The 13,635-nt window shown below is 40.0% G+C and overlaps 1 protein-coding gene across 4 annotated transcripts in view; it reads right to left on the bottom strand.

Moving 5' to 3' along the window:
* LOC108052902 (triple functional domain protein) overlaps positions 1–13,409 on the bottom strand; it is a 58,114-nt gene extending 44,705 nt beyond the window's left edge. For 2 of the 4 annotated variants that reach the window (XM_044456792.1, XM_017135432.2), the window contains exons 1-2: positions 8,732–9,253; positions 516–1,190 (exon numbers count right to left, since the gene is read on the bottom strand). In XM_044456792.1, coding sequence (XP_044312727.1) covers positions 516–1,190; positions 8,732–8,881 — 825 coding nt within the window. In that variant the 5' untranslated portion in view covers positions 8,882–9,253. Of the gene's footprint in view, positions 1–515; positions 1,191–8,731; positions 9,254–12,803 lie in introns of those variants that run through there. The other 2 variants (XM_044456791.1, XM_017135431.2) reach the window with 2 other exon arrangements.
* Positions 13,410–13,635: the final 226 nt, after the last annotated feature.

Genomic DNA, 13,635 nt, shown 5'->3' with positions numbered 1-13,635 from the left:
AGTTTCTTTAATTTAATTTACTGTCTTTTATTTAAAAAACGTTCATTGCACTATTATTCTGTACTTTCCACAGGGATACAAAATTTACGAATATTTTAAAATCTATTAAAGAGGTAGTAAAGAGATTATTCGTGGAGAAACTCAAAATCAACATAAAAATCTTGTTCTTTTACTAAACTTATCTTGTATAAATATTAATTTTACTTTTAAGTTGGCTCTAAAAATAGTCTATATGAAAATATCTTGTAGGGCCAAAAACATGTACTCTTTATTCTAAAGGTGCATGAAATAAGTTTTTAACCACAACCAATGCTTTGTAATGTTCTAGGTAAAATTAAATACCTTATTGTCAAGAAAGAAGTTCGAAAAAAATTTTCTACCTATATTACTTTTACTTTTATGTGTTTTAAGGCAGATAGAAAAAACAATTAAACAAATTTCATTAAAAGAAAAAAGTTTGATTTAAACCTCTTTTGATTGCGTTAGGGGCATTTTTCAGCAGTGTAGTTACGAACCTCTGTCTCCATTGGGACTTCCTCCTTCGGCGGCTCCAGCTCGTCGACCGCCTGCTGTTGTTCCTCGGCAATGCTGGGACTCAGACTGCAATCGATGGGCAGGGCATCCGTATAGGACCCGGTACTGCCCTCCGCCAGGTTCTCCTCCTCGTCCTCCTCCTCCTCCTCCGCCAGCTCCTCCTCGGATTCCCTCTCCTCGATTGCCGTGGGTGCTGGCTCGTTCCTGATCAGGGTTATGGTGGTTGTGGTGGTGGTGCTGCCAATTGCCATCTTGGGTTGACCCGTTAGCCGCTGTTTGCACTTCTTGAGGTACTTTTGAACCCGCGATTTGCTGCGGTTCAAAGTTGCTGCCGCGGCAGAGCTTGTTCCCGGGTATCGACAGCACACATAATTAGCATTCGCGGACAGCTGCTCCACCTCCTGAGGGTCCTCCTCCGGATCCTCCGCCTCCGGATCCTCCTCATCGCGAGCTATGGGCGCTGCCCTGGCCTCCTTCATGTCCATGTCGGTGGTCATGTCGGGGGACTCTAGGCTCGGGATCGGCCCTCCTGCATTTCCCCCAACTCGAACATCGATTTGCGTGTCATTCGGCACCAAGATCTCGGCTAATTCCGCTCCTGCTCCTGAACCAGAAACAGCTGCTTCTGCTCGCCCTGCCTCGATGTTCGTGTCAGCCTGGAATAGCAGAGGGAAAAACAAAGAAAAGACCTCAGCTCAGACACGTGTGGAGTTCAGAGTGCGCTTGTGTATCCGCCAGATACACAACTGCCGCATTTCAAATGGGCCAAAGTTCTTTGGCTCGGCACATGCAATGGCCAATGCAAAGAGCCGCATTAAACACAATTCGTTCGGTTGCCACGGGCAACGGGGGGCAAACAGTGGGGCAAGTAAGCAACTTATTATACCCTTGCAGAGGGTATTATAATTTTGGTCAAAAGTGTGCAACGCAGTGAAGGAGACATCTCCGACCCTATAAAGTATATATATTCTTGATCAGGATCACCTCCTGAGTTGATATAGCCATGTCCGTCTGTCCGTCTGTCTGTTTCTACGCAAACTAGTCTCTCAGTTTTAAAGCTATAGAGTTGAAACTTTGCACACAGCCTTCTTTCCTTTGCACGCAGTATATATGTCGGAACGGCCGGGATCGGCCGACTATATCCTATAGCTGCCATATAACTGATTGATCGGAAATGCCATAACTTTGGTGTTTTTAAAGTTAGGAAGTTTGGATTTTTTATGAGTATTAAGAATGCATCATATGAATAATTTTGGAGAATATAATTTACAGAGTATTCTGCAAGGGTATATCAACTTCGGCTCCGTCCGAAGTTAGCTTTCCTTTCTTGTTTTAATTTAATTTAATTTTGTATTCCTTTCTGCTAAGTCTAACAACATTCGGCAAAAATGCTGATATATTAAGTTTAAAATGGTTTACATTTTAATTTAAAGGTCTATATTTAATTTATTAGCATACAAAGTTAATGTTTTTAATAATTTTTTTTATTTAAAGCAGAAATAATGTGTACGAAATTCTTAGTAATTATTTGTAAAAATCTTTTTTATGTAGTTTTTACATTGTCTTATATATTTGTGTTTACTGAAATTATTTATTATAAATCAATAATGAAAATTGAATACATTTTTCATCTATAAGGATGATAGATACTTGCAGGAATATTACTCCCTTTTATCCTATTATCAGCATGAGAATTGCTATTAGGCAAAAAGAAATACCGGAAAAATCGTTACAAATATAGAATATATTTAATGATCATTCTTTTGAATTCTTTCAAAATACAAATTCAACGGTTTTTTTTTTTTATTTAAGAAACTAAGAAGAAACTCTATTTAATTCACGTACAATTTTCTAAAATTCTCTGTTTAATGGAAACTATTAATTTATCAACTTAAGGCTTAAATCATCATAGCATTTTAAGCTTATGCTTTGATCTGAATTTTTCCAGTGTACTTAGAACGCTTTGTTGTTTTCTCGAACTTTGACTAACTGAACTAATATATTTATTAGCTGACGTAAGCCGTATAAGCCATTAACTTCAAATGAAATAAATTCCTTAGGGGGCAGAACAATTCGAGTAAGGGATTCTATGGCTAGAGCTTTGCAGGTTAAAGATATAGAGGTCGGACTGTAAATTCCAAGTTTCGATCCACTTTCCCATACCGTACCCATGTGCCCAGAGGGATGAGGGGTAAGCGGCTCGGTCCGCCTTGTTGCATGTTAAAAGTTAAACAAAAATCAATTGGGGACAGCATTGATCCGAGAGACAAGACTAGGGAAAGGGAGTGAGCGGGCCCCATTGCATGACAGTCAAATGAAACGTCAAACGTTCGTTTCCAGTTGCTAGTTAGCAGTTAGTGGGGATGTTGTTGCTGCCGCCTCAGTTGTCGTTGTCGTTGTCATAGGTCAAGTGTAGCACAGTAGAATTCACTTTCTTTCAGATACAAACACACACAAATTTGCAGTGAAAGTGGATGTGGTTGGGGATGCGGCCTAGCAAATAGCCAAACTTTGACCATAACACACATAACAAAAGCCTGGCATGTTAAATGTTTTGGCTGCCGAACCGAAATAGTTTTGGTCTTGGCCAACAATGTGACATTGTGCGGTGCCGGCGCTTTTCCATTTATTTTCCCATTATCCACTCACTCGCCTTTCCACGCCCAAACGAATTTAGCAACTAACTTGGCGAAGGAATGCGGCTAGCTCTGCAAGTCCTGGCCCGCAGCTTTTGGTCCTTCGTGCCGGGGTCTAGAGTGCCCGCGATGGCCGCCAGATGTCGCCCTGCGGCGCCTGCGCATGCTCAATGAATGAGGCCCAGTCTCGAAGTCGAACTCGGTCCCTCCTCCTCCCCCCTCTCCATTTACTGGTGGTGCAGTGGGGCCCACAGAGACACAGATTTCCGTTGTCGAAGCTTATAAATTTCCACAATTTGTTCAGGCCGGGCTTTTTGAAGTGCGACCGGAGCGACGCCAATAAATACCAATAAATATATCATCAATATTTTCTTTTTGGGCCAGGCACTGAGAGAAAAAATGTTGAAGTTGAGGGTGGGAAAGGTAAAACCATAATAAAGAGTTCTGAATGGAAGACTAAAAAATAATAACCTTAGAAATATTTTTCAAAAACGGTAGTTGATAAAATCTGAAATATAGAAATATCATAATCAGCCTAGACCAAGTAATTAAGTAAACATTGAACCATGACAAAGACTTTTTTACTTAATCAAAATCAATCAATTTTTTTAGAAAAATGTATTTAAACCTTCACTTGTTTCAGAAAGTTTTGAAAAAAAAATGTTAATGCTCGTTATAAACGTATTTTACTTTATTACAATAAATACTACACACTAAGGAGTTTTAAAAAAATATTTTAAAACTGAATTCAAGATTACCAATTGATATAGTAAATAAGAAAAAATATACCCTAAAAATTCGTAACTTTCTCCCCCTTTTCTCCAAGTGAATGATTCTGGCGCTGCATTCCGGCGATTGGCCACCGCTCCAAGATCAGTGCCCAGTGGCCATGGCAGTGGCACGCACGATCAGCAGAAAAAAGGCAGAATCAGAGGCAAATGCAATTTGCTGTCATGCCAACTCTTGACCAAGTGCCGGGCACTGCTCATCAATTAATTGCCCCGGCTGGTCTGGTTTGGTTGGCTTTTGGCTGTGGTTTGCTTTTCGGTTTGTAATGGGCCCGGCCCGCCCGGGGGCGTTTGGCTGGGGTCGGTTTCGGTGGGTTTCGGTGGCTCAGTGGTTCGGTGGTTCGGTGGTGCGTGAGTCTTGGGCAGTGGGTCGGCGGCTGAGCCGCTAGCCCGCTGTTCAAATTATGGCCGCGCGTCAAAAGGAAATCGAAAATGTTGCACTAGTTGGCTGGACAAGCCATTAAAGGAAGGTCGCTTCACTGCACCGACAGCAGCACAACCTTGGGGCTATGCCATGTATCCAAATGTATACCAATCCGATCCGAATTCAGCACTCTCTCACGCATCTACGGTTTCACCTAACGCCGCTGTGACCCAAATCGGAATCGGGCATCCACTCCCCTTTTGATTTAGTGGACTCGGCGGACAAGATTGGAAATTAATTTTTATGCATCTCTTGTCACATTTGTGTTAATCAAAACATTATGACTGCGTTTTCTTTTATTAATTGGACAACCCACTCCGACAAGCACCTGCGGAGGAGCCGGAGCCTAAAAGCCAAATGCTGAACCTGTCATTGCCATTGCCATTTGGAGGCACTGCCTCTGCCACGACTGCCCACAAAACAAATTAAATTTATTGCGTGTGATTTTGATAGCGCAGAGATACACAGAAATATTGCGTCAGGTACTAATTTGTTAGCTGACTGACTGCTCGTTGGAGATTGTAACGGGGCGCCATACTTTGACTTTGCCCGAAGTAACATAGAAAACACACAAAAAATTAGGTCTGCAATAATTCAAAACAAACGAGTTTTAATCTATATTGTTCTCCATTAAAATAAATAAATTGCCCAAATTATTTATTAAATAATTAGTACATTTTATTTATAGTAAATTCATTTAATCTGGCTCGTAAAACACTAAGTATTTTATGCGTAATACAATAATGTATAACAGTGTGTGCAAATCATAAAAGTGCCATAAGATATTAACATCAATATTTTTCACCAGCTGTTATCCACTTAAATTAATTTCTTTTAATGTAGGCACTCACAGGGAATGTGTGGGTAGTGAAAATTGCAACTTTAAAAAGGAGAGAGTGTGCGTGTGTATCTATGTGAAAATGCGTGGGCTGCAACTGCCACTGCTCCCAAATTAAAGTGACAGCGGTAAGAAATTGAAAATGACTGTAAATGCGTGTCGTTAATGGGCTGGCGTAACCCCAAACTAAGGTTAAGGAAAGAGAAACTGAAAACTGAACTGGCTAAAAGTGAGGGTGGCCAATCAGAAAATGCATTTGCATATATGGTGACTGGAAATTGACAATCATAAAAGTAATAATCGAATTTGCTGGACAGATTTGGCGTGCCTCCGTATTCCATTTTAATGTTTTTTATACATCTAACGTATGATAGTCGAATATTAATGAATCATAAATTTTGTTTTCATTTTCTTAAGTGGAAAGAGTGTCTCGTAAATTATTAAGAAATATAAACATGTTATTAAATTAATTTTCATGACCTTGTACAAAACCCTATTCAGTTTTAAGCCCTTCTTATGAAAATCCATGTCAAGCCCTTAATATGAAAATAAAGTGTAGCAATGTTTACATATAAATAACTTACAGTAAATAATAACTTTTATATTGGTTTTAAAAGTCTACAATTAAGAGAACAAATTTCAAATAAACTAAAATAATATGTTTCTTTTAACGGAAATAAAATGAATCCAAAGTCCATAAGTACAATATCTAGTAAAATTCTAAAATAAAAAGGTTTGTAGATTCTCTGGACTAACTACAGTAAATCGACACCAAAAAAGAGTCAAAAAATGTGTTGTTGAATTTCAGTTAGCTTAGGCGTCACAACTTTTAAGTGTTAGCCAAATGTTATTTAACAATACCCACATTTTGAGCCGACTCAAGACCAGCTAAGCCATTGCACTTCCTTCCACTTATAGGTCAGATCGGTCTAGTCGATTACAAAACACATTTCCTATATCAAATTTGCATCTCGTGCGTTGAATAACAGCGCCTGCCAATTGTCGGAGGTTTATGAAAGGTTCAATGTTTCGGCCTCCTCACAGGCATCGCAAATGCGTTGCAGTTTTGAGTTTTTAGTTTTTAGTTTTCAGTTTTGAGCTTTGGGTTTTGAGTTGCAGTTCGCAGTCGAGGCGAAGACGAAGACGAACTCAAAGTCGCTAGATGAAAAATTCCCACGTCGTGCGTGAGTGCGCGGGAAAATATTAAACAGATTTTCATGTTGCCGTCTGTTGCCGTCTCTGTCTGAGGAAAACATAGGGAAAATCGCTCTCAAGCGCATTTAACAGCTTTGGAGATTCGATTTGAAAGCCGTTCGTCGTCGGCGATTTTTTGTTGCCATTGCATGTCGCGGCGTTTTTGCATGATTTCTAGTTAAAATGCAAAACTCAGCTGCGATAAATAAATATGCATGGCTCGAATGCAGCTAACAATGTGGTGGAAAACGGCAACCGAAAACTGAAGTTGAGACTGAAACTAAAGCTGACGAGCAGCGGATGCACAGCCCCCATCTATCCCATTCCAACCCATCCACCCATTTGAAATTGGCCAGCCAACCAAGTTAACAGCGGCAAAATCAGCAAACAGGCGGCGCAATTAGCCACCGCTGCCTGCTAGTTGCAATTTTATTTGCTTTTTTGGTTTATTGGCCATCCAATGCACTGCAACCACCGTCATCCTGTCCACCTGTCCGGCCAACAAATGAGCCACTGATAAATATTATTAGTGCACCGCCAGTCGGAGGCAGACCCACCGAATCCACCAAAAACCAAGTGCAAGACCAGGTCCTGCACTAAGAGCACACTTAAAACAAATTCTGGTAGTGATTTAAAAAGAATGAGGAACAAAAAAGAAAAAGATAAAGTAATCTATTATTATAAAATATTTGTGCCATTCTTAAATGTATATTCTAAACAGATATCACAGAATCTTTTAAGTTGTATCAAATATTTTCCAGTAAGTTGTTAGCTATTAATAAATTTAAAAATTTCTTTAAGATTACGGGGTATGACTAATTAATTATTCCAATAATACTATAATTTTTAGGAATATTCCAATAAAATCCTAGTAATTAATAATAATAGTCTCAAAGAATGATTTTCGGTCTCGGATTAAAAGATAGGAGATTTTGTTGAATGTATGAACTTAATGTAATGGAATTTTTCAATGTAAGTCAAAGTTTTTCAAAACAATTCTAAAATCAGAATAAATTAAAAAAATAATAAATAATCCGGTTTTGTTTACTGAAACGTCTATAATATAATAAGATTGTTTATATCAGAAAGCCTTTTATTTTGCTATCAAATTAGGCTGTAAGTATTCACTGAAAAATCTGGTTTTTATTACAGTGCAATGATCGGTGCACTGTCTTCCACATTTGCGGCATAATCGCAATTTATTTAAATGCAACAGGGGGCAGCGGGGGATGGGACTATTGGCAACTGCTTAAAGTCCTACCACAAGTGGTGCTACTGCTGCTGCCAGTCTGCAATTAATATCGACATTTTAACACTTTACGTTGAATTATTGCATCTCTTACTCTTGCCGATTGTTATTATCAATGGGGGCAGACAGTCCGTTTAGCTAGTTTGGTGGTCCCGAGGAGCCGTGTCTTTTGAAACCCATCAATGCCGCCACAACAACTTTTTACTTTGTCTAGTCCATTTTGGGACTGGCTTTTCGGTCCCACCAAATCTCGGCTATTTCCTTTGCATTTTCGCTTTGACTCTTCCTATGCCGCACTATCGTATTTCGTTAATGGGCGGGAAATGCAACTGTCGCCGCACTCGAATGTCAAGGAAAACATCGGCATAAGTAGAGTGCCCTGGCTGCTGATTGAATAACGCCAATCGAGGTGTGATCTAACTAGTTCAGTGTCGGAAAATGCCAATCTTAAGCCTTGCAAAAAGTCGCAAAGTTGTTCCTTAAGCTGCTCAAGAAATGAAGTTGATTAGGTGTTGAAAAAAGTTATAAGATAAGATGAGGCTTTAAAAAAATGCACTTAAAACGGAAATGAATCAAATGAGATATATTTTGGGAAATATAAAATATAAAAGTCGAGCTATTATTTATTTTAAATAAGTATGGTATCTGAATTATACCTCAAAATCAAAACCAATTCCATAACAAAATATTTCCAGCAGCTCCCACAACCCAGAGATCCCCTGAAATAAACCTGTTGCTCGCAAAAAGTTCCCAAAACTCCAAGTAATGTTAAAACTTTCGCCAACTTCCCTTAACGAACTGGCCGCCGTTTAATCACAAATCAACTTTCACGCCCCCAAAGACTCAAAAAACTCGAAGATGTGAACCGAGCTTAAAAATATGAACTCTCGTCTTGAGCGCTCACTTAAAGCTAGCCACATTAATCTACAATTACTTTGTATGCCCGATGGCCGATGGCCAAAAAGCCGAGAAAAATGACTCAATTTAAATCAATAAAGGGCAGGGAAACGGGCCAGCCAATACGTGGTGACCCCGACTAGGGAGATGGAGGGAAAAAGGGTGACCCACCGTCTGAATGGCCGCGTACGAGTGCCAGATCAACTTCGGACTGAGTGGCTGCGGATCGTAGCGCAGGCGGGCATATTGCTTCATGAATATTTTCCAGATTACATAAGCCATCGTCGAAGCGTCTCCGGTCATAAAGATCGATATCCACATGCAAATTATATGCGTGCCAGGAAACTGCCGGCACTTCCAATCCAGATTCGGGTTCCGATTCGGATTCGGGTTATGGTTTGGGTTTGGACCGGGATCTTGGAGCCCGTCCGCTTAATGCGTAGTTTGTGTTGCGTTTATTGTTTTCATAAATAAAGAAAAGGCACTCCGAAATTTGTCGGCTTGCATTATTATTATTATTCCTTATTATTATTGTTGCAATGGCGATTCACTTGGCAGACAGATTCACTTCATTTTTCACAGCACAAGCGCAAAAAAACAGACGGCTTAAACCAACAAAGGCAAAAGGCAAAAGGCTGGGCGCATACAAAAGGAAGGCAGTGTGGCAGACTGCGGCTCCCCCTTCTCGTGATCTTGTGTATTATTTTAATATTTATTTACATTTTGAGCATTTTGCATAACGCGCGGGTCACGACGGAAATCGTCGGCTGGCAATTTATCAATACATAGTTGTGTGGCCTAAAGGAAAGAGCCAGAGTTAAGCCGAGTCGAAGTCAGAAAGGTTCAGCGAGACGCGAAATCAAAACAAATGAAAAACGCGCCAAAAAATCAAAACGCGCACAAATTTTGTCTTACTGGGCGTTTGATATTTTCTTTTTTTGGTTCGAATCGGGGCGAGGAGATCAATAGGAAAAACGTCAAGACCCATGGGTCCGTCTGTCCGGGAAACGAGTTCAAAGCGTTTGCGGCGGCCGCTTTGCACCAACTAAATTGAAATGAGCGGAGCGCGAAATGAAAAAGCCCCGGCGATTCGAGGGTGTAACTCACAGATACTCACCCAAACACCCTGCTCCTCACTCCCCACCCCCCTTGCCAACAGCATTTTCCACTGCAGGCTTCAATGATTTTCCATGCGTGCGAACGCCTATTTGAATTTTGCCTGGGCTTTTCGCTTTCCGCTTTTTGCGCTCCATTCGAGCCCAACTTAGCTGACTCAGTCGCCTGATTGAATGGCCGGCAGAAAAACGCTCGCGGAACATCAATGGCAGCAGCAACAATAAACACAACACACCCACAATTATCGGTGATTTATAGTCAAGGCTATCTCAACTTTGACAGGCGCTTGGTCACCGGCTGCATTAGAATACAATCAGGGATTGAATATTTTAACATATATTCTTAAGAACGATTTAATGCAAATTTTGGATTTTGAATTTTTAGTAATAATCAATCCAACTCGAAGGTAGAACAATGTCCAATTATGATCAGGACTCAGCAAAAGATTGGTATGAGTTCAAAACTCAAACTAAAAAAAAATATGTTAAAAAATTTAAATGTAAAAAATTTTGGAATCATTACCATTAGAATATTTTAATATCCTTCAAATATATAATTTGATTTATGAAAAATAAAATAATAAATATTCTGTTGAATTAAATTTGTCTCAAAAATGAATTCATTTCCCAAATTAATGAAGATGTGTATTTGAAATAAAAAGTAAATGGTAAATATTTATGAGACACCGAATTAAACAGCTCAAATTGTAAGAGGGCATTACTCCCTGTTCAAAGAGTATCTAATCAATCGACTTGACAAATCAAATTGTATCGTTCACTTCCATTTATTCAGTATTTCGGGCTTGGGACTGAGGTCTGCTTTATGCACAATGTTATTGTTTGCTCCGCTCTATAGCCCCCGCCCTTGATTTGGGCCCATCCCTCTGCCATAATTGTGAATACAAAGCATCATATAGACATCTTCAACTCCTGCCTTGAACTTGGCAAGTTCTCGTGTACAAAATAGTCATGTATATAGGGGCTGTCCACATATATTTTGTTTGCTACTTTGTCGGTGTTTAGCTCATGCATTTTGACAGGCATTTGTTTACGATCTCGGACTTGGGGTTTCCTAAAAACGCTAACGAGCTGGGGTTCCTTTGGTTCCTGGCTCCTCGAGATCCCCATGCGATTTCGTTAATCGGAACACGCGATGAGTGTTTACTCCGCTTCAGTTTCACAAATCTGGGCAGTTGCTGAAACTTCGAGTGGTGAGAATAAACATTTGTCGGCGGTATAAACAATATGGGCCGCACCGAGGGCCATAAATATAAGTATTAAGTGCTCTTCTCGGTGGGCCTGCCATATTTCCATTTGTAATGCGAACGAGCATTAGAATAATGTTTCATCGCGAATTGGGTTGTGAGCAAGAGTATCAATATTTCCGCAGTCAATTATACTCAATTAATTTTAACGATTAGTGCGGGGTTAATAGTGAATCACTGTGTCGTGATTTTATTCCGGTTTTATGACTAGTAACATTTAGTTATGTGAAGTCATGTGCCCTTTGCAAATAGTTTACTTATCTCTACACTTGTAAGGCTTTCAGTCATGAAGTTCATTTTTATGACGTTATAAATTATTTTAGCAATTTTTTCAGTCATGAAGTCCATTTTTATGACGTTATAAATTTAATTCGCAATTTTAAAAGTAGTTTTAAGTAGCGCCAGCCCCTCAAAAAGTTAACCCATTTGTTTTATAAAACCAATTTGCCCGCCTAATGTCATACAAATAAAACACCTATTTTGCAGTCTATTGGCTCATATCAGTTGCAGCCTAAAAATATTAGAAAACTTTTTAATATGCCAGGGGCGTTCAACTTAACCCCTACGTGCTCTGTTTGAGATCCGCATTGTTACAAACACGAAAATTTCGAAATCGCACAAATACCAACTACAAATAATTGCCAAAAATCACCGGCAAAGTCAACTTTCATAAACGGCATTCAATTTGATTTGCACAATTTGGGGGCCTCTTAACGGCTTGGTTGCTTGATTTTCACATTTGTGGCATTTTGGCATTTGTTTGAATTGATAACAGGCTGGAAGTGCCTTTCAGCCTGACAGCCATAATCGCTCAACGCCAACTGTGTTTTAGGGGTGGAGTAGTTGGGGTGTTTTGGGAGCCAGGGGATGAAGTACCTGGTGTGTAGGACCAAGCCTATGTCTCCGGCAGGTCGATGGACACACCCACCCGGCGAAAACTGGCGGAAGGCGGAAACGGAACAAAGCCTCAGACAGTGGGCACCTCGACCTCAAACCACTCCAAACTCTGATGGAGAAATTATAGCGAGTCACGCGAGTGCGAAACTTTTCTAACCCTTCTTCAGTCGACTGTGCCCCGATTCACAGGAAAACCAGAATTAGCTTAAAATTGCACCGAAAGCCCGAAATGATTGTATTTAATTGAATTTGGGGCCAGTCTGAATAACTTTTAATTGAATTCCAGCTAAAATCTAAGGGTTGCGGGGTGGGATGATGACCCATTTGGGATCCACCAAAGGATGAGCCACACAAACGAAGAATATCACCCTAATTGTACAAAAAGTTTGCATGTCTCTACCTAATCTACTAATCTGTATACTTTATTAACTAGCACAATAGTTAAATTACTTAAATAAATATTTCATTTAAATTATTGGACTATGTATATTTTCTTAACTACGTTACTGATTTAGTACTTAGAGTAAAAGCTATAATTGGTTGGTTTTTGCTTTCAGAAAGTGCTAAATTTTATTGTAATGACAAAAAGCTGGTAAGTAACAACAGTTGCTGTTTTGTAATTAACAATAATGACTTTGGATTTTTTTGTGTAACAAAGTAAGATATTTAACTCAAATGATGCGTTAACAAAGTCAAATGAGTTTAAATAGTTGAAATTGTCTGCAGGTCTAAAACCGCCTTAAAACAGATGAGGTAAAAATTATAAGAACAGCCTTGTAATTACTTGTTATTACATAATGAATTAAATATATTAGTTTTAGTCAAGTTTAACTCTTACTAATTTTAGTATATTGACGTCACTTAAAGGGAGTATTTAATAACAGATATCTTATTTTAAAGCCAATAATATTATGAATTATATAAATTAAAATTAAATACTATTTCCATTTCTTCCGGTGTACTCACGTGACATCGTCTCCTGGCCAGCCGGCGTTTAATCCACTTGAACGCCTCCTTGCGACCGTGGACGAAGGACATGCTGCCGCGGTGCCAGAGGTGCAGGACGACGACGAGGAGGCGCTGCACCCAGACTCCGAACCTCTCGCTCACCTCTCTGCGCAGCTGGAACATTAAGCACTGCACTCCACGCGACTGGCCTCGAAATCAAATACCATAACTTTCGGGGTGATTTTCGTTTGAATTCAGGTGGTTTCGTTTGAATTCAGGTGATTTCTAACTAAAGACAGCGCGATATTCCTGGGTGGATTTGGCAAATACCCGGGCGACTGGTAGAATTTCACTTTTGTTTTTGGGGGCGGTACGGTACGCGGTACGGACTCGTTGTTACTTCAGTTGCGTTTGTTGTTTGACTGAGAATGCCGCCGAGTTTGCTTCTCCGCCTGGGCAAACTTTGGGTGAGTGTGAGCAGGAGAGCTTGCGACGTGAGACATGAGACATGAGACGGAGAGAGCCCTGCACTTGCGATTGTCACCGGCGTTGGCGATACTCACACTTTTTCTTCTGGCTTTTCGCGTTTTGTTTATACATTTTTTCTGTTTCTGGTGCGGCCCGCGTGCGTGTGGCTTACTGAGAAACCCAGAAAAACGTACTACTCGCACATAAATAATGCAATAAGTTGGGCGCCCCAGCCAAACGAGACAAAAACAGAGAAGGAAAAAAAAAATTAAAATAAAAAAAAACGAAACCGTTTTTGCATTCACAGCACATCACACACATCACACCTCTCTTACTGCCCAAACACTTTGCTTTTGAACCGAGCTTTGCACTCGATTTGATT

This window comes from Drosophila rhopaloa, unplaced genomic scaffold (genome assembly GCF_018152115.1).
Source record: "Drosophila rhopaloa isolate 14029-0021.01 unplaced genomic scaffold, ASM1815211v1 contig_150, whole genome shotgun sequence".
NCBI classification, from domain to species: Eukaryota; Metazoa; Arthropoda; class Insecta; order Diptera; family Drosophilidae; genus Drosophila; species Drosophila rhopaloa.
This window is presented reverse-complemented; position numbering and strand designations above follow the sequence as displayed.